The sequence below is a fragment of the Neltuma alba genome, unplaced genomic scaffold (assembly GCF_004799145.2).
Source record: "Neltuma alba isolate B1F8T4 unplaced genomic scaffold, ASM479914v2 tig00011894_pilon, whole genome shotgun sequence".
NCBI classification, from domain to species: Eukaryota; Viridiplantae; Streptophyta; class Magnoliopsida; order Fabales; family Fabaceae; genus Neltuma; species Neltuma alba.
In genome coordinates this window covers 14,252-35,479 of record NW_021636492.1, presented here as the reverse complement: position 1 = coordinate 35,479, position 21,228 = coordinate 14,252, and the positions used below count along the sequence as shown (strand labels likewise).

The 21,228-nt window shown below is 36.2% G+C and overlaps 1 protein-coding gene and 1 pseudogene across 1 annotated transcript; one reads left to right on the top strand and one right to left on the bottom strand.

Annotated features, from left to right (window-relative positions):
• The first annotated feature begins 4,892 nt into the window (after positions 1 to 4,892).
• On the top strand, positions 4,893 to 6,571 carry LOC114719119 (homeobox-leucine zipper protein ATHB-40-like). The gene is made up of 3 exons (XM_028904575.1): positions 4,893 to 4,996; positions 5,091 to 5,392; positions 6,209 to 6,571. Exons 1-3 carry the CDS (start codon positions 4,906 to 4,908, stop codon positions 6,458 to 6,460), a joined length of 645 nt encoding a protein of 214 aa, XP_028760408.1. The 5' UTR covers positions 4,893 to 4,905; the 3' UTR covers positions 6,461 to 6,571.
• A 10,497-nt stretch (positions 6,572 to 17,068) lies between these two features.
• LOC114719121 (scarecrow-like protein 15) lies at positions 17,069 to 19,087 on the bottom strand (annotated as a pseudogene).
• Between the last annotated feature and the right edge of the window lie 2,141 nt (positions 19,088 to 21,228).

The following is a 21,228-nucleotide window of genomic DNA, read 5'->3' as shown; positions in this document are numbered from 1 at the left end:
AAGGTGACACGCGTCCCTCATCTTTAGGTCTCCCTTCCCCCCCATGTGCCTCCTTATCCTTCCCATCCCATCACTTTTGTGTTTTTGCGAGTTCAGAGGACCCCGCCACCATAGCTGTGCAGTTCCCAGCCGTGGGATCTTCCGATCCTACCAACGGTAAATATTCCGCCAAAAGCGACAAGCCTCTAAGGCATAAGACTCGAGAGGCCCACAAGGGCAGGGTGCTTGTTTTGTGTGATCATTGCCTAAAATATGACATAAAGTACTGATCGCCCCTGAATTTATTCACCATTTAAAAAAAAAAAAAAACATAAACACACATACACACGAAGGAAGAAGCAAAAGCCAGAAGGGAGCCAAAAAGAAGTAAAAACCAAAAAAGTACCCGAGGATTAGGAGACAGGGCAATATAACTTATTTATTTATGAGTCATCTGTGAGAACAAAATTTGCTTCTAAATATAAATTTTTTACAGGGTAATTAATGATTTTTTTTAAAATTTTAACCTCATTCACTTAATAAGTACAGAGAAAGATAAAATAAATATGAAAAAAAATATCTAAAACAGATTTTTAATGCACTCTCTTGAATAAGGACAAATATAAAAAAAATATCTGTTTAATATATTTTTTGGTTTGCGAACTTGGAATGTAAGTTTCTTACAAATAGAAATAGAGTGGTGTATGAAGACATATATAAAGTTAAACTCCGCATCTCAATTATGCCCAATTAATCTGCTTTAGCCTTTAGGTGTTGGCTTATTAAAAATATGATTACATTATGTGACCTTGTAACCTAATCTTTTTGATAAGGATGAAGTTATGGGTTTGATAACTGTAACATCGAGTCATTCACATATACTACCTCATATTTTTAATATAAAAACTAAATAACTAGTTTAAAAAGATTGAGAAAATCAATTAAGCTGATTATTTATAATAAATATGTATTAATTTTCCTAAATTATGATCATTCAATCATGTGTATTGGATCTATACCTGGGTAGAAATATGTTACAATCAATAAAGATATTTTTGACCAACGAGAGTTGAGTCTAGCAGAATGAGTTAGTCTTTCACAAATCAAGATTAATTCAAGTTCCTACTAAGAGATATACCCATATTTAGTGCCAAATAGTGTTTTGAATAGGATTGCCTCTAATAGGAGAATATCTATGCTTTAGCAAAAAAAAGAGAGAGGATATTTTTGAAAACATATTATAAACTTGGGAGATAAAATAGATTGAGATCTTATATAGAGGAACATCAATTAGATTATTTCTGAAATACAATAAAAAATGATTATATTCAACGTACCACTCGTCTATTTCACTTAAGCTGTCAAATTTATAAACCAGAAGAGGCATGCATATAACATGCAAGAAAATTATCTGTCCGCCCCGGCTGCTTTTATATGCGGGCTCACTTGATACTTATAATAAAATCAAAAAGAGAATGAAATAAAATAATAATTATTGATGAAAAATATTTTTTTGTCCCAGCGTAAAAGAAAAAAAATAAAGGGAAACAATTTTTGACTTGTTTTTTTTGGTAGATAAACAAAATGATATTATTAAAGAGCAGACATGGGGACGATAGAGACAAGAGATTGCAGATGAATAAAGAGAGACAAACCTTTGTCATCAGATGCCAAACAGCGCCTTGTGTTTGACCATAAAAAAAAAAAAAGGATGCATGTTTTGACGTGGAGCTCATTTCCACGACCGTGGATGGGGGGCATTTTCGTAAGCACGATTTCATTGAAATAAAGACTTGTTCGCTTTCTGCAGTCTTGCAAGTTCCCGTCAATCAAGTATTCTCATTCTTAGATTTTGTTATTGGTATTTTCGAAAACAAACGATCACAAATTAATCCCAACCAGTAAGCCTCCAACACTAAACTTGAGCAGATAAAGGTAACATTCTGGAGTTTAATTGGGAATCACAATCTTTTTCCTTAGAAAAAAAAAAAAAACAGAGTTCCAGTGCTTAGTATTTAACATGGCACATACGCTTGGAGCTGGGAAGAAGAAGAGAAATAAAGGGTTTAAAAAGATGATGATTGGCATGATTATTTAATCCAACAAGGCGATAACTAGTTATAATTAAACAAGTTGGTTTCATCATCATTGGCATCCGTGGTTCACCTTATCCGTGTAACTTTCTATATATTATCTTCCATTTGGATCCCCAATCACGTTTTATATATATATAAGAATGATAATGAAGGTCAGAACTCAGAGACTGGCAGTTCCAGTGGAGATTCCTGAAGCAGCACAACTTGAAGATGTTAACAATGACGCAAGGGTCATGTTTCTGTGTGTGTGTAGATGAGCAAGTCCAACTACTCAGTTTAATTTTTTTTTTTTAAACCAGAATCAGGTAATTAATCAGAACCTTTTAAATTTTACATTTTAAATTGTTTAAGCGATAACTTATTTTTCTAAAAAAATATTAAATAGAAAATTTTCACAATGAAATAAAATTTATATCTAAAATGTTAAATTTTAATATGATATAAATGTGTAATATTATGAATTTTCTTAAATTAAAATAACACAACCTGAGTGCCAAAAAAATGCTTGAATTTGACCAAATAATATCAAATATATACCACATCTGATTCTTAGTATAAGAGCTAATTTAACATTTAATTTGGTTTTAAATATAAGACCTCCAATTCACTCTGTTTCTCATATTTATCAATTTTTCTTAAGGTTTGTAGCCTTTGTAGTAGCTATACATGTTAAAAGTTTCTTCTACACATGATTCGTTATGGTATTTTAGGAAAAACAATTAACTAATTTAACTAATTTTCTTAATCTGTTTAAATTAGTTAACTAGTTTTTATATAAGAACTGAAGTCACGTGACAACAATGAAAAGTCTTATCCTATTACGCCGTACTGATTGCATGAATTACATAACGTTATTATACTTTATAAACATAATCAAATTTTTGCATAAATGGTTAGTCAAAAGTTTCCACTGTGAAACATGATACATGTGTGAAATTTAAGATATGCAGTATCATAGTCTGCACTTTAGTTTTTGTAATGTCAGGGCGAGATACTCTTCTTATCCTTAATATAGGACTAAATTATTAAGTTAATTTTGATCTTAAATATAAGACATATTCTTTATATTTATCAATTTTTTCTAAATTACCCCTATGAATACTCCGTCAACCACAATCAAATAAATGAGGGAAGAAGGATATTAAGAAAGATGATTATGATGTTTTAGGAAAAACATGTCATGTTTCTTATAATTAACTAATTTACTTAACCTCCTTAATCTAATCCAATTAGTTAAATAGGTCTTATATTAAGAACCGGAAGGGTATTTCATAGTCACAAATTTCATTGTTTAATTTTGTTTTGAAATTAAATTTGTTTCCAACGGCCAGGGACCCATGGGGCAGAGGCAGGAAGGTGCAAAGCGAAGCAACCGCTCACTCATCTCGAGCCACGCATGCGCACACAGCTAAGCTGTGAGCCCGAGTGTGCTTTGGCTTTATATGCACACAACAATACTTCTCTTGGCTCATAAACGAAATACTCCTCCGGTCCTTAATATAAGACTCAATTTTTGAGTTGGTTTTGGTTTTAAATATAAGACTCATTTTTTATATTATCAATTTTTTCTAAATTACCCCTATGGATACTCCGTCAATCATTATCAAGTAGAAGAAGGAGAGGAGTATTAAGAAAGATGATTATGGTGTTTTAAGAAAAATGTGTCACTTTTTTTATAATTAACTAACTTACCTAACTTCCTTAATCTAATCAAATTAGTTAAATGAGTCTAATATTAAAAACGGGAAGAGTACTTTTCTATACTTTGCGTTGTCTCTTACTCTATCCAATCGCTCCCCATCACCCTTCATAACTCTCACTCCCCTAATCCTAACCCTACCTTTTTCTTTATTCACCCCACTTCCAGGCGTCTGCTTTGGGATCCCCAACCTCCTCTCCCTTTTCTTTTACTATTAAACTTCATTCGTTCATCACCCACCAATACTTCATTTCTTTACCCATTTTTCCCTTCAAATATCTTGCCCATCTCTCGAAAAATATTGACTTTCTTTCCACTATATATATATATATAAATCTCCATTGACTTGTGCATGATTCTCTACTTAGCTTGCATATATATATATATATATATGTGACTCATTAACTTTGTGTGCCTTTATCTTGCAACGTAACGCATTTTTCTTAACATATTATTTAATTGCCTCATAGCTGCTTGTGCAATTGTGATTATTCGTGATTTGCAGTGTCAGTTGCATCCTCATGTTCTTGTGCTCGTTTGATATGGCTAACTCAGTTAGAAGGCCACAGTTGATGATGGCTTGATGTTAATTTGGTTAATTACTGCTGTGTAGATAAGTTTATCTCTCTCTCTCTCTCACACACACACACACACGCCCACCTTTGAAGAATATATTTGGAAAAAGTTCAAACAAATTAAAGAAAAGCTCTTGAAAAAAGCTTTTTAATCTACTTATTTCTGAGTTGTGAATATGTGACATATATATTACATGCGGTCAACATTAAAAGTTCTTATTACCGCTGAATGCTGATATCTCTTATCTACATCATGTATTTTAAAATGATCGTACACTGTGTAATTTTTTTTTTCTTGCTTAGTGCACGCACCTGTACCTGCACCATGTGATCAAGAAAAACGACATAATGGCAGCGGTACGAAAATTGCAACACAATAGGAGGGCCAAATGGTAAGAAAAGAGACTGAGTCCCAGATAAGAGACACATCATTTTCGCTATAAATAAGGTCGAAGACCCTTCTTGCCATGACAACATATATCACTCATCTTCAGAGGGGGAGAGGAAGAGGGAGAAGGAAGGAAGTAAGGACCCGAGGGTGGCACACCACACCATTATGATGAATCAACATCCTACTGATGCTCATATGGCCCTCTTCTCTCACCTATGCCCGCCTGGTTCATACTCTCAAATCATCCCTCAACAAGGTTACTACTTATCATGATCTTCTTCCTGTGTATATAAACGCTTTGCATTATTTTCAGTATTCTTCATGGTTGTTGTCGTCTTATATATGTTCAGGGGAAGCGAAGCGGAGACGACGTCGTAAGAAGGAGAAAAACCAAGCCGTGGGAACGAAGAAGAGGAAGCTCAGTGAGGAGCAAGTGAATCTTCTGGAGCTAAACTTTGGGAACGAACATAAATTAGAGTCGGAGAGGAAGGACAGGCTGGCATCGGAGCTTGGTCTTGATCCTCGTCAGGTGGCCGTGTGGTTTCAAAACAGAAGGGCTCGGTGGAAGAATCAGAAGCTGGAAGAAGCCTACTCCGACCTCAAGAAACTCCACGAAACCACCCTTCTCGAGAAAGGCCACCTCGAAGCTGAGGTACTACATATAATTGTCAATTTGATTCCATTAACATACCCTGGACTCTGAGTTAATCAGTATATGAGGCAGGTGTTTAAGGTATTGTCTTAAAAAAGAATCACAAGTTAAAGCACTCAGGCAAAAAAAAAGAAAAAAGAATAACTACTAAGAAGAAAGAGATAGTGCGATCTGTAGAGTCCAAAAGCAAGACGTTCAGTTTTTCATTGGTTTTGCCTTTATCCAATCAGAGGTAACGAAGGGCAATTTATTTTGTTTGTCGACGTCGCTTATGGGGATGTTTATTTTATTGTGCTTAGTTAGCCCCTCAAATCTCGACGGAGGATTATGATTGATGCGGCTCTCGCACAACTTGAATTAGAGCGGATGATAGGGGCAGAATTGAACCAAAGAAAAAGAAGGAACGTGGATGAGCTCTGGGCTCGAAGAAAGCCTGGTCGTCCTGTTCAGTTCTTTGCCATTAAAAATGGCCCAAAAAGATGGGGGGACATGTTTTTTCTTTTAAAAGAGGATAATTTGATAAGGAACAGCATGCTGCCACCTTACAAGGCAGCAAAATGCACTGTGGGCATCAATCATCGAGAGGAACCGTACAACGTTAACGTGGCACAGTTTGGGCTTTCCTCCGGCCCAGTTGTGGGGCAGTGGGCGGCTGACATGTGTCATCCACTCGCATAAATCCAAAAGAGATGGGATCGTAATCATAAATAAAACAGATAATTGGCTCTGCATGTTGTCTGGCTGTTGGCGAATGAAGTTACGCATACGCCCTTGGCCTCTTGCCTCTGTAAATCTTATCCTGGCTTTGGCATGCAGGTATCGAAGCTAAAGGGGCTGCTTTCGGAAGCAGAGAAGGAGATCCAACGCCTGTTAGAGAGGGGGGAGAGATCAGTTCTGTCGAACGATGCTGCGAATAGCCCAAGCTCATCACAGACAATGGAAGCAGGGGGGGACCCACTATTTTTGGGGGAATTCGGAGTCGAAGGTTACGACGATGACGACGATGTGTTGCTGTACCCAACAGATCACTACCTGAATTGCATGGAATGGCTCAGTTCGTACATGTGAAGTGAAGCTGATCCACTTAAAGCATCTGTAGTTTAATTGGTCGTAGCCCATATATATATCTCTCTGTGTATATATGTGCGTGACTCCTCCCCGTCAACGATCCCCTAAATGTAAATGCCTCATCGCCCTGCGGCGTACGTACGTAGGTAACGGTAGTGTATGTGTGCTTGATTATTGACTATGATTTGGGAAATTGAATGTCACCAAAATTATGAATACCCTTTTCGCTCCTAGCTATGTGTGCACTTTTGTTTGTGTGTGTGAGAGAGAGAGGAGGGGGGGGGGGGAGGGAGAAGCCTAAATGTTGACGAACGCCCAATCATATCTTGGCTCGTCTGCTCCTCGTCTGCTCCCTGATTAGTTCCCTCGCCCCTCTCCCCGCTCCCCACGTTTATTGGCACCTTTTCAGTGCTTGCTCCTTCTGTGCATAGTTGGTAAGTATCTCTTTTCACTTAACGGAAGCGAAATTTCATTCCAACCAAAAATTTAAAAAAAAATATTAAAAAGGGGTAAAAATGTAATTTTAATTTTTAATCTTATTTCTTATGTATACTTTCACTTTTAATCTTTTCAGTAGTGTAATTTTAATCTGATCTTGTTCGTCACGTGCAGATTTACTCATGATTTTTTTTTTGTAATTTTACCCCAGTAGCCTTTGGGCTAAAATGGCACTTCCAAAAAAATTAGGGTTAAAATTATACATGCACCCAAATTTAAAAAGGGTCAACATGATACGGATCGGATAAGGGTGTCTGCATAAAAGGTTGCAATCTTCATCGGTTTTACAATGAGACGATTATATATTTGTTCACTTTATCTGCCGAACTCTGTCGAGACTAGATAACAATATAACTAATTCAGGTCCCTAGTTCCAAGACTCGGAAAAGACATCATGTTAAAAAAAGAGCTTCTGGTTGAAAGAGGAATTAGACAAAAACTTTGAGATGGAGCTTAAAAAATTTTCAAATATTATAGAAACCAAACCCATGCACTTGTTGGTAAAAATTAAACAAAAAATCGACAACAGAAAAAAGAGAAACACGACAATTAAGACTATGACAATCTATTCATCTAATATTTCTTATGGATTGCAGAGTAATGATAAATTTAAGAAACGATGATCACATATCAAAATAAAATACATAACTTACGTATGTGGAAATGCGTTACCCGCATACCGTAAGTAGTATGCCACTCTATATTGACCATTGATACATAATTGTCGGAGCAAGAAAACGAAAACAACAAGGATGACATTAGAGCTGTATTGGACGTTTTATTAATTCTTTAGTGTAAAACAAGCGCCCTTCAAAATAAACTAGAATCTCTAAAGCGAAACATTATAATATAATCATCGATCACCTCAGCTTATCTCTTCTTCATCTCCTTGTTTTTGAATTTTTAGCAATAAGAATCAAATAGATTCGGGAATATAACATCGGTAAAGGGGTAGTCCTTTATTTCTTTTATTTTTTAAATGGAATAACAAAATTCTTGTTGAGTTTGCTATCATAATCTGTTGAGCAAATGTGAGCTATCAAATATATATTTTTTTCCCCTATTTATATGGCCTCAGGTAGATATGAGATCTGTCGAATTATTTTAACACGAATAATATAAAGCTGCCCCAAACTTACTGCTGCTTGAGATAATATTTTTATGTTTTTTTGCTACCCCGGAACTTGTTATTCAAAGTTATTCTATTACTTTGTTGTCATTAAAACTTTTTAGTAATTATGTTTTTTTATTTGAGACTTTATAATAATTATCTCTAAAATTATTACCATGCTAGTGACATGTTATGAAACATGTGGGTATTTTCATTAAAGAATCATTCATAGAATTGTGTCACTTTTGGCGAAAACTCCTACGGTTATATCAAACATCATTTTAATTGTAATGATAAATTATTACCACGTTAGTGACATGTTATCTACAAGAACCTTGATCAAAGCTGACCACAATTCTGAGGATTGACTCACAGAGGTAAAAATTATACAGGCACCTTGACCGAAATTTACCACAATTCCAAGGATAAAAAGTATGCTAATCTATTTTCAATTTCAGTTAGAATAACAACAATAACAACAAATTAAAGTATCTCAGCCTTGCATCTTTTATAGTTTTATTTGACACTCGATCCGTTATTAATCTTTATATGGCCGAGATGAACAGGATAAACCTAATATTCCTTCAAAAGACGCCAGGGAGTCACATTGCTCATCAAACGTAATGATCTCGTTTAATACGGACTATTGAAAATAAGGGTAAAGATTAAGATTGGAATTGGAATTAAAAAAATATGTTAAAAAAGTGCTTAATATGAGTGATTACTTGTTATTTTAAATTGGGTAAATCCATATATATGGGATTGGGAAATTGAGAAATACTATGGGAGATATGGTGTTTTCCAATCTTGCCTATATGGGATTATCTAATCCTTATGTAACAAGAAATTACTTACAATAAACATTCTTTAGTAGCTTTTCCAATCCCAAGTTCGATCCTTACCTCTCATTCTCAATGTTTTGTGCCAAACAGGACCATTGTGTTTGCAAGTCCTCTCAATATTAAGATTAAAAAAAAAAAACTGTAAAACAATGTTTTAAGTAAATTATTGAGTATATATGTCATATGAATTGGTGTCTAAGTTTCACGAGTGTGTATATTGCCAAGGTAATTGTGTTCTACAATGTACTTTCAACCTACTCCTACCCTGCATAAAATATGTAATTAACGAAATTTTTTTTTACTGAGAGATGTATTAATTTACCCAGTTTTAGGTATAGACAGTTAAAAAATATGGAGAAGTTGTTGAATATAAAATAAAAAAGAATATCATAGAGGCACGGAGCTGACTATAATTTTTTTCCAACTCGAAGCTGACTCTAATTATATTATACTGTTCATGTGATTTGTGATTTTTCTTATGCATGGGTTATTTTATTTTTTTCTGTTGAAATGAAGCTACGCCCGTAGCCATCTTAATAGTTAATACCGTAAGATTTCTATTTTACTGGTTATTAAGGTAATTCTGATTGAACATTCGATATCAATAAATTATTTTATATTTATCACAACGCGGTAATTGATTAGTGTTGTGTTATTCTCACAGGACATGCATTACAATTTTTGTAATATCTTCCTTGCTGGTTGCTACTCCCCTCTGTTTCCTCCTTTGATATATGTTTCAAACTCACGCACACAAATTTTAAAACAAAAGTAATTAACATAATTTTTTTTATTTTTCCCTGATGAATTTTACTGATTAATGTGGTCTTTGATTTTTAATAAATTAGATAAATCAATAACAAATTTCTGAAGAAAATAATTTTTTGAAAAAGAAAATTGGACAGAGTAGGTTATAATATCTTGGAATTTGCGTGGGCTTAAAGAAGTATTAAATGTGTTCTGGAAAATGGATTGACATTTTGGGCCATTGACTAATAGGACAAGGGACTGAAGGAATAAGTACGGGCCGAACAGTAATATTCGAAGAATGTTATGTTGGGTCCAACAAAAATCCCCTTCCTGTGGATTATAAAAAAACATATGCTCTTTCTGGACAAGATTTTGAGCCCGGCAATCTGACCTATTCCCACCCCCACTTTCAAACGTGATCTACATGACAAGAATATGGAAGCCGAAAAAAATTCAGAGGAATTCAATACTAATATTCATCTATCAATTATTAAAATTATAATTAATTTATAGGTCACGAACAATATAACTTATTACAAAATTGAGTACACAAGCAAAATATAATGCCGGAACCAATAATAGCCCTGTTATCTTTATTTGTGTGTATATGAAATCAGATAATTGAGTGGGCAATAAATGCAATTAATTTGCCTCCGCTTGAAGAGATGGGGACCGGGTTTTTCAACACATGAAGTAGAAAGCCTTCAACAGAAAACTCTCGCATCGATGCATCAATACTACTAACATCATTATCATGCACATTATTAGTCGGTCTCTCTCTCTCTCTCTCTCTCTCTCACACACACACACACACACACACAAACACCCTTTTTCCACATCTTCACACCCCCCCTTTTGCTTTCACATTTTCGACACTTTCACCCCTCTTTTTTAGAGTCTTCTGTTGTAAATATTGTGTGTGGGTGTGTCAAAGGAAGAGTTCTACATCGCTTGAGATTGTGAGGGTCCAAGTAATAAGAGGTCTTGGGCTGCTAAAGGTGCCAAGAGAAGGAGTGGGCTCGTACGCACAATGGGCCACCGGAGACAAATCCGACAATTTCTCCTCACCCCCTATGCATGAGTCAAACGCGGTACTGGGCACTTTTTATGAAAAATATCTGTCTAATTAATTCACCTCCTTAATCACCATTATACCTCTTCAATATTTGTAATTGACGTCTTTAATAATACTAAATCCTCATTAAGTGAGTTAATGATATTGAAACCGAAACTTAATTGTGTTTAAGTACCCAATGCTCCCTTGTGATCCGCAACCTATAAATGGGGCATGAGACTAAAGTTCACAACGACCAAGCTTTGAGCTTTCAGGCAACTTTCTTCCCTCCTCTAGTGTTTTGCCTTGCTGAGTTCTTTTATCTTTCGCTGTCCTGCTCACCCTATTCTTATAGGAAGAATCCGTTTAATCTTGGGGAGTGCCGCTTCTTACTTTGCCGGTAGTTGCAGATTAGCTCTTAAGGACAGTGTCTGTAAGACACGACTTGGATTTACCGTTTCTCTGCAAGCGTTGCTGTCAACAGGTTTTGCCTTGCATTGTAGAGGAGGTGGAAGATCTGTTGGATTTTGGAGAATTTTGGTGCTGCCGCCAACAATCTTAAGAGCTAATTGCATCAATCGTTTTCGCATTCATTGGCGGCAAAGTTACCAAAGAGGGAGGCGTCTGAGCTTTGCCCTATTTTAGAACTCATATTTCTATTTTCTCTTGAATAAGAGGAATATTGAGTTGGTCTCACATTATTTGTGCCGCCTTTCAGGACATTTTTAGACCTCATAATAGAGAAATTGGCTAAAATAAGCTACTACTCTTCTTCTCTAATGAAGAATTGAGATGACAAGGGATGAACCTCTGGTAATTGTAGAGGCCAGGGATGGTCTGTGGTTTGAGTTCTAACTCACATTAGTACCCGGGCACAGTCGTCTTGTGTGGTGATTTGTGAACCCGATGAAAGCATGTGTTGAGGCAGTGGGTCTGATCATATATTGATATTTGTGAGTAAAGCTGGGTGACGAGGCATATGTTATACGCTCAATTGGGTCATGGTGGTTATGAATACCAAGTGCCAATTTTGCCTCTTTGATAGGACTCACTTAAGACCTCGTAGACATTGTAGTCTAGATAGAAAGTCTTGGTATAAACGTTGTGATAATGGTGAAGGTGCTTGGAGAAAACTAGATGGGATTGATCATAACCTAAAAAGAAGTCTTGCTTCACATCGCACTGATCAGGTACCGCTCCTCTTTAAGCAGGAACAACTTTTATGACTATGATGTTATTTCTTGTGTTCTATGGACCATTGTGGAAAATCTTAATAATTTAGTACCTAGCTTAACGTCTATGTGCTATTGTGTGTTTCTTTTCTGATCCTAGTTAGTGATTATAGACAAAGAGCTTGTTTATGTTTTAATGAATTTTTCCTCTTCCAAATGGGAAAGGAGATTTTATATGAATTGATGAGAATTCATTGTGCTGTGTGAAACTATTATTTGAGGCTTGTATACAAAATTCAATGTAGGACCTGATGTTTCGCAACTCTAAATGGTACTTGTATTTAGCATGTATTAATTGATGGAGTTCACTGTTTTGTGAATTATATGTTCACAATAAAGTGAATAATTTCCGGTTACAAAGACATTCATGACGAATGAATCTCGAAGTAATCACATAATAAGTTTCCAGTTTATAAATTTTGAGGGTGGAATTAATGTGGAAACAGAAAACAAAGTTAACGTGTATGAATCGCTTGCATGAGTGTGATGTGATTGGATTTATGGGTTTTGAATCTATATTATGTTTCATTTATCCTTTTAATGTAATTGCTTCTGTTACTTCCTTTATTGGGTTTTATTATTGTTATGCTTAAATATTCATTAATGGGAACGTTTGCGTTCATGGTGTGATTTCATATATGGTCATCTTGTTAGAAATTTTGGAAGTTAATTGTTATATTAAAAGAGATTATTTAATTATATTAAGTTTTATAACCTCCACATATATATATACACTCTTAATGTTAGGGGTTTTATTGGGTTTAGTTAATGAGTATTCCGGTGAATTTAATCCCTTCCATTTGTTGAGGTTTTATTGTTTTCGGCTGATGGATATATTAAATTGGTTTGAATAGTTGCTAACCTCCTATAATTCCATCAAGATTTTCTCTCCTTAAATAATCATTTTTATTGTGCCATTGGCTTCATATATAAAAATACACTGCAACATTGATGTTATGAGTTTCATAACCCTTGTATATAAATGCCATGTGAGTGGTCTTCTGTGGATTTTAATATATTACCGTTGTGTGGATAATTAAACTCGTTAGTGGAATTTAAAATACATTACGTGATGACAATTTTGACGGAAATATTTGATTATATGAATGAAACATTTTATATCCTATGTATCTGTATTTTTATGTGGTGATTATTTTAATAGCCTAGCATTGGGAACAAACTTTAAATTTAATCTGTTGTGACGCCTTGTGAAATTAGAGTGATATTTTTAATTCGAATTTATAATTAGAATGGGAGGAGATATTGGTGTGAAATCCTAATTTAATTAGAATTATTATTGATGAGGTATGTAAATAATTTTCTATAAAAATGAATATTTGAAAGTGTGGGAGTGCCTAAAATGTGGGGTATCTTACAAAAATAATATTGGTGAAAAAAATATGCTTTAATTTATTTCAAATTATGTTAGTCTCATTTTGCAAATCTCAATATGTGTGTTGTGATTAAAAATAAATAATAATAATAATAATAAGTGGAGGTTTTGTTATTTGCTATTGAGAGCAAATTTGCTGAATTATCAAATTTTTTTGTGTTGCTTAGAACAAGCATTATATGGGTATGAAAATTTAGTCATTTATTTAGTATGGAGATAAATGCGCTTTAATTTTCATAACATTATTATTTTTGGATAAATAATTTATCTGGATATAAACATACATGAGTATGCACAACTATTGTGAACATTGAATGTGAATATAAAATATTTGTAATGTTGTGTTGCTTCAAAATTTGGTATGAAAGTATGACTGAAACAAATATGGTTCTAAGTGTTGAAATCATAAAAGAATAAGATTTTGAGAGAAATGTTTTTAAAACTTGGTTTTAAAAAACCAATATGTGAATATTCTTTATGATGCCAACATTTTGTTTGATGTAGTTGTGCAACTCAATTTGTGTATACACAAATTTTTGAGAATTTGTTACATTAAGTTAATTTTTGTCATGTAAATTTTATTGTAAGAATGAATACATGTTCAAATATGGAGTCTTATGAGAGAAATGAAATATTCAAGGGGTACCATAAATGTTGGTATCATGCATGGTGGATTCTCGCTGTATTGAGATACACGGATGTTAACTGAATTTCAAGTTATTTGAGAAAATCCACTAGTGATTATTCACCTATAGTGGTGATTAAAGGCTAAGTTGTTGAAAACTCCTCAGCAAATATATTGACGCAGAACCGACACTTAGTGTTGATGAGTTGTGATTGCTAAAAGGCAATAACCATTGTAAAAAAACAATAATGCAAGTACATATCGTTTGAGATACTATGTGAATAAGCCAGCTTAAAAATTACAGAGTTATCTCAATCGATTTTGTGAGGTCGAAAGCGGACCTAGTGGATCCATTAACAAAACCCCGGGAAGGAACAAATTAGTCTAGGGGAATGGGACTAAAACCAATTTGAAATTGACAATGATGGCAACGCAACCTTTGTGATTGGTGATCCCATGAAGAAGGTTCAATGGGTAAGAACAAGTCATCTGCTAGCACTAAAATAAAATACCGGTCCCTTCCTGTGGCATGAGAAAGTGTTAGAATGCATTTTGGTGAGGCTGAGTGAAAGCTTTTAATGATTTCATAATCCTATGGGATGATGTGCTCATTGCAGGTACATTTAATGAAATCATCTCTACGAATGTGGAGCAGGGTCGCTCCTATGAGATCGTGGTGAAATCATTAAAGCATTCGTTATGTACCAGGCACGCGCATGGCCGTCTTAACGCGCAAAAATGCTGTTAACAGCAGAAATGTAGGGGTATAATTTGACTAATAATGCCTCTAGTATACGTCCAAGAGATGTGAGTTCATAGTCCATAAGACCACTGACATCTCTATGTACTAAGTGTTATTAGTCTAGGTCTAGTTCATAGTCCAGAGGACTACTAGATACAATGGTTATATCCGTGTGTGTAACTCAGCTAAAGTTACTTCCTTTGACACATGTGGGGGATTGTTGTAAATATTATGTGTGGGTGTGTCAAAGGAAGAGTTCCACATCGCTTGGGATTGTGAGGGTCCAAGTAATAAGTGGTCTTGGGCTGCTAAATGTGCCAAGAGGAGGAGTGGGCTCGTACGCACAATGGGCCACCAGGGATAAATCCGACAATTTCTCCTCACCCCCTGTGCATGAGTCAAACGCAGTACTGGGCACTTTTTATGAAAAATATCTGTCTAATTAATTCACCTCCTTAATCACCATTATACCTCTTCAATATTTGTAATTGACGTCTTTAATAATACTAAATCCTCATTAAGTGAGTTAATGATATTGAAACCGAAACTTAATTGTGTTTAAGTACCCAATGCTCCCTTGTGATCCGCGGCCTATAAATGGGGCATGAGATAAAGTTCACAACGACTGAGCTTTGAGCTTTCGGGCAACTTTCTTCCCTCCTCTAGTATTCTGCCTTGCTGAGTTCTTTTATCTTTCGCTATTCTACTCACCCTGTTCTTATAGGAAGAATCCGTTTAATCCCGGGAAGTACCACTTCTTACTTTGCCGGTAGTTACGGAATAGCTCTTAAGGACAGTGTTTGTAAGACACGACTCGGATTTACCGTTTCTTTGCAGGCATTGCTGTCAACAGGTTTTGCCTAGCATTATAGAGGAGGTGGAAGATCTGCTGGATTTTGGAGAATTTTGGTGCTGCCGCCAACATCTTCTTCATATCAAAATAACTCAGACCATTTAATAAAATTCACCTTTAACTTTTATATATATATTTTATATATATATATTCTTAATCGGTCTCCTAATTGTTATTGTTGGAAATGAGCTTACTACTTTGAGTTCTTAATATAAGAACTCAATAACTAATTTTTGAATATTAAAAAAATAGTTAGGTTGCATATTTCTTAAAATATTCTTACTAATAATGTACAATTCTAAACATAGCATTAATAGGTGGCTGCTATGGTCTTTTGACCCAAAAAAAAAAAGTCGCCAGATGCACTTCTGTCCGCGTTTGGCTGTAATTCTACACTAGTGCACTAAAGCAGGACAGGAAAACGAGTCAAAGTCCTAAGATCGATGACCTTAAGGTGGTTACAGCATGGGGTTAATTGCAGCGGTTTAATCACACTTGTTCGTTAATAATTAGTAATTATAGGTAGGGGTGTGTATGAATCAGAGTGGACCGTGTTTGCTATCAAGTTGAAATCTGATCTAATAAAGACCTTAGGTTGAAAAAGACAGCCCGATGTCTAGCCCAATCCAGTATCAATCTGAGATCGGATTGGATCGGATCTGGTCCACCAGACTTTCTAGACTAGTCTAGGCAGTCTAGGACCTCAATTTAAATTTTTTTTAAATTTTTTTCTTTAAAGGAGGCAAGATTTCAATCTATTATATAAAATTTTTCACAGGTTTTGATCCAAACTTGATCAAATTTGATCATTCCCTTTTAATTTCTTAATAATTTCATGTTTCATTTATTAATCATGATCAACATAGATATTATATTGAATAAAATACATACACATACTCATTATTTAAGAAGTTAATAAATAAATCTTGATTATTTGAACAGACAAAAAAAACTTAAATAGAAGAATTAAAACAATATAAATAATAATTAAAAATTAAAAAATTGAGCTAGACTGGACTTGACCAACTGGTCTTAGAGGTTAGTTCCTAGTCCAGTCCAACCCAATCAGACTAGTCCTGTCCAATCTAGTCCAGTCTTGCTTCGAGTCAATTTTCTCTAAACTGGACTGGATTAGGTTTGCTCAGGTTGAACTGAACTATATTAGACCACCAGATTTTTGTATAGTCCTAATTAAATTAGGCTCTTGCAAACGATGGAATCTAAATGCTTTTAAACTTTGTGAGGCAAATTATTTCATATATAGCTAGAAAAAACATAACAACAAAAACTAAACAATCGTATAGCTGAAGGGTCCTCGCTTGAACTCCTCTATACATGCACCACCCGTAATTATATAAGAAATAATGCACTGGGGATCCTGATCAGATATGCTCGTGTTTACCCCACCCACCATCTGCATGTACTCACAGAATATCTTTTAGCCATACGGATCTTTCATGTGTGATCATGTCCCTTGAAAAGAATGGAAGACGAAGATAACGCTTTTATTTCCTTACGTACTGAATATGCTTTTATTCATAAGCTTTGCTTTTCTACTCAGTTTCATTGGAACATTTCTAAAACACATACAAGCAATCTCAATTGGTAAACCAGCAACCAAAGTTGATCGCGTACGCTTCATTAGACTAGGTAACGCACCAAGAACTAGCGAGTCATATATGCCATGCAACAACGGATTTTTGTTTTAGCTCATCCCTAACCAAAGACTCCACCCGTTTTCTACCATCCCAAGGAGAGGCAAAAAAAAAAAACAGAGAGAGAGAGAGAGAGAGAGAGAAAGGAACAGAAAATGGCTGATGACTAAATACAAGTTATATATGTTTATGTACTTTTCAAGGCTCGTTTTAATAACCACCTAAACATTATTCACCCCCCACCTTTGATTTTCCATAAACTAATTATTAACTGATACTTGATCAGGCTACTGCCATTAATTATAACCTTGTGTTGTTCTCAGAGTTACGTTGTCCTAACATCGCCATGCTGACGTGGCAACCATGGCCCGCTCGTGCCAGCAGAGAACCAGCTCGGCATGTCGTTTCGCCACCTGGAACCCTCGAATCTGAACTTTGGCCAGCAAGCACTCGGCTTGGAAATCAGCAAACTGGCTCAACTGCACCGGCCTCATTCCGGCCCCGTAAAACACCTCCCTCCATGGCGACACCATCCTTCCGGCTCCTTCCACCGCCGCCATGATCTGCGGACGCAGCAGAAGCAACTCGATTCTTTTAACCCAGTCGCCTCCTCCCCCCACTGCGGTTGACGCATCCAACGACTCCAGCATCATTGAGTAGAACTCCAAGCTGTTCACCACCCCCCGACGGAACGACGTCGTTGCGGACGCCTCCGTCCACCCTTCACCATCTACAAATACCACCACACTCGGGGAATCCTTCGAACGTCGGACAAAAACGCAGCCATGTTGTTGGTCGAACCGAGACGGCGGAATATGGAAGGAGATAATAGAACAGCCGACTTCTCTCCGTCCATGAACTTGACAGCCTTGAACGACATCGTCTCGAAGGTGCGCAGAGGCACAAACTCGACTTGGACTCGGATCCTGAGCTCAAGAGCGAACTGGTTCAGGTTCTCTCGTAGTATCAACTTGCACTCGGCGGCGTATTCTTCCGGCACCAAGGCTGTGATTCGGAGTAGTGGCAAGTTGATTTTACACGATTCAGCCTTCTCCGCGATCTCCTTCATCAGCGAAGCGTACTGAATTCCGAGGCCGATGTCGAAATCGATGACGTGCACAAAGGAAGATCCATGAAGAGCTTCGAGGAGTGCTTGGTTGGTGGTGAAGATGGAGAACATGGGTATTGGAGAGATACCAGAAAACGCCTTGAAGGTTTTGATGCTCTGCACGATTCCAACAGTGAAGAAACGCGAGGAGTATGGTTCGACCCGGAGAGAAGAGATTGGAGGGCTTCTTTGAAATAAAACGCAGCTCTCTGGAGAGGCTTTCCGACGGGAGATCGTAGCCTCTGATTAAGCCTGTCCAGTATAGCCTGGGCGAGATGCAGCTGGTTCGAATCAAAGCAATCCGCTGCACGGATAAGCAAGTCAATCAAATCAAAACCGTTGCTACTCCAATTGCTGTTAGGGTTGAACTCGTAAACCAAATGATCCAAACCGTTGACACTGTATCCCAGATTTTGATTGGAGTAAATATCAGAGAGGTTGAAATCCGCAGAAGCGTGATCGAACAGTGCGGGGTCATGTGAAGGAGGGAACTCAGGAAGAATGGGGACCTGAGGCTCACATGGATTTGGCTGAGGAATACTCTTCAAAGAAGTGTCATGTAAATCCAAGTCCTTCATAATGGAATCCCAATCCAGACTGTGAAACGCATGCTCGTCCACCTCGGCAGAGTCCTCCGGCGGCTTGGACACGGACTCAATAACGGCAGAGTGATCCCGTGGAGGGCTAGGGCTCCGGCAGAGGTCGAGAACCGATGTGGGTTCGTAGCACAAAGAAGGGTTAATAAGGGAAGGGCTCTGGAGAAATATTTAGGTTTGTGTTGGTGGAGGTAGAGGTGGTGGTGGTGGTGTTTGTGTTGTTATTGTTGTTAGAGAGAGAGGGTTTAAGGGATGCCTGTGGGGATGAAGAAACGGGAACTCTCATCGCTAAGCGAATAAGGAAGGAAGGACTGAAGGAGAGGCTAAGAAAAGATGATATACCTATATGCTTCTAAATAGAGATGTTCTTTGAGTGGTTTTGGCAGTGAAAGTGAGGGGAGCAGCGAGGCTGCTTTTGTGCGTCGTGATGATGATGATGTGGTGGTGGTGGTTTAGTGGGTTTTTTTTTTTTTTTGGGGGGGGGGTCTCTCATCTCTTAGCTTTATCTGAGTTAGTGCATGTAAAGGGAGTTTGTGGGGTTACATATCTGTGGGGGATGCCATGTGTGGGATCAATTAATAGGGTCAATGCATGGCCATATATATATATATATATATATATGCATAATAATCAACTTGTGTGCGTGAGCCACACCCTTTCTATCTCCCATGAACCTTCAATTTGAAGCCTCTAATAGCTTTAACCCTCAACCTTTCGTCTTTTCGCTTGCTTTTTTTTTGTTTTTGGCCCTTTAATTTTTCCCATCTCTTCAAAGCAAACCTTTTTTGCGAAATGATTAAAGTCCGAATTAAGCATAGTTCCAGTTGCTCAGTTATAATTATCAAATGAGGCCTTTGATAAAACTGTAGCATCAGCTTAATTCGATCGTACGTACCAAATATTCATATTTCAAATTCTAATTACCTAGCCTTATTTGAAAAAACTAATAATATCTAGGACGCTGAACACTGTGCACACCATAAAAAGTTTTCTTTAGTATTCATCTCTTTTAGAAACCGAAGAATTTTTAGAAGGGCTTCATGGATATATATATAACCCTTTGGCAAAATATTCATTGGATCGGGAAGCAAATTCCAGGCTCCATACTCAAATGAAAACCAAATAGAGTTAATTTCACATTAAAAGAATTCATATCTTCTAGAGTTACGTTCAAAGCTTTTTTTTGTTTGTAAAGTTGGTAAAATAAGTGAACTACTTTTAGATATTCACTCTTTGTTTTTAAGTAAACATTGCAGAGTGAGAAAGTTCAATCAGGCAGAATTAATGGCCTTCTCCTTCCTTTTCCTTTCTTTACCTCTCTCCCTCACCCCCAAGGATCCACATCTAGCTAATGTGAAAAGGATCGATCGAACCACGTTAAAAAAAAAAAAACACACACACACAAAGGAACTCCAATATTTGTTCACGAATCTTGGCTTTTTTGACTTCCTCCCCTATATTTTTAATAAAGTGGTCGATGGTCTTTATGAGCAGTAAAAATTGGTGGGATTCAGTATCTGTGTAATTGCAGATGATTATATATTACGTTAGGTTTGCCACTGCATGTTCCATTGAATCATATCGATTCGTATGAAGAAAGTTTCGTTAGCTTTATTCTTTTATGTGGAAACATACACCCAGTCCTGTTTTTCACGTTAGCTGGCTTTTGTTTTCCCTTCTCTGTTTGACATTTATTTCAACAATTCTTTTAGTTTAGAACTCAATGTCATTTCCGCCTCTGAGGGGATCCTTTCAAATTCATAAACATAGAATGCAGTTTAATTAAATATTAATTAAGGTTTTATATAAACGACATCTTAAACAATACTACCTCTGGTCTTAATTATAAGATCTCGTTTGTAGACTACGAACGAGATTTTATAATTAGGACTGGAAGTAATAATAAGAGTCATTGGTTTATAGAAAATACGTGCAAGAGCTCTTATTTATATATAAATTTTATTATTTCATCTGATGAATAAACTGTCTCTTCTCAGCTCTTTCTTTCGGCTGGCAAGGATCATAATGTATTACTAGATATATATTAGTAATCACCTACCTTTAAGTTTTGTTTATTTATAATATGCACTCACGTGTCTTTTTATCGTTTGTATTGTAGGCTTTGTCATAAAATCTCTTCTCTTAAAACCAACAGACTGTTGACTAAGATAGTAAACAGTCTTGTCTTCTTTCAACGTGGTTTAAGAATACTTTGAGTTACAAAAAAAAAAAAATCTGTTTTTTTTAATCTAACAAATAAAGTGGAGGATGCTCGTGTTGCTCACTTTGTGAAAGAAGCTCCCTCCCAT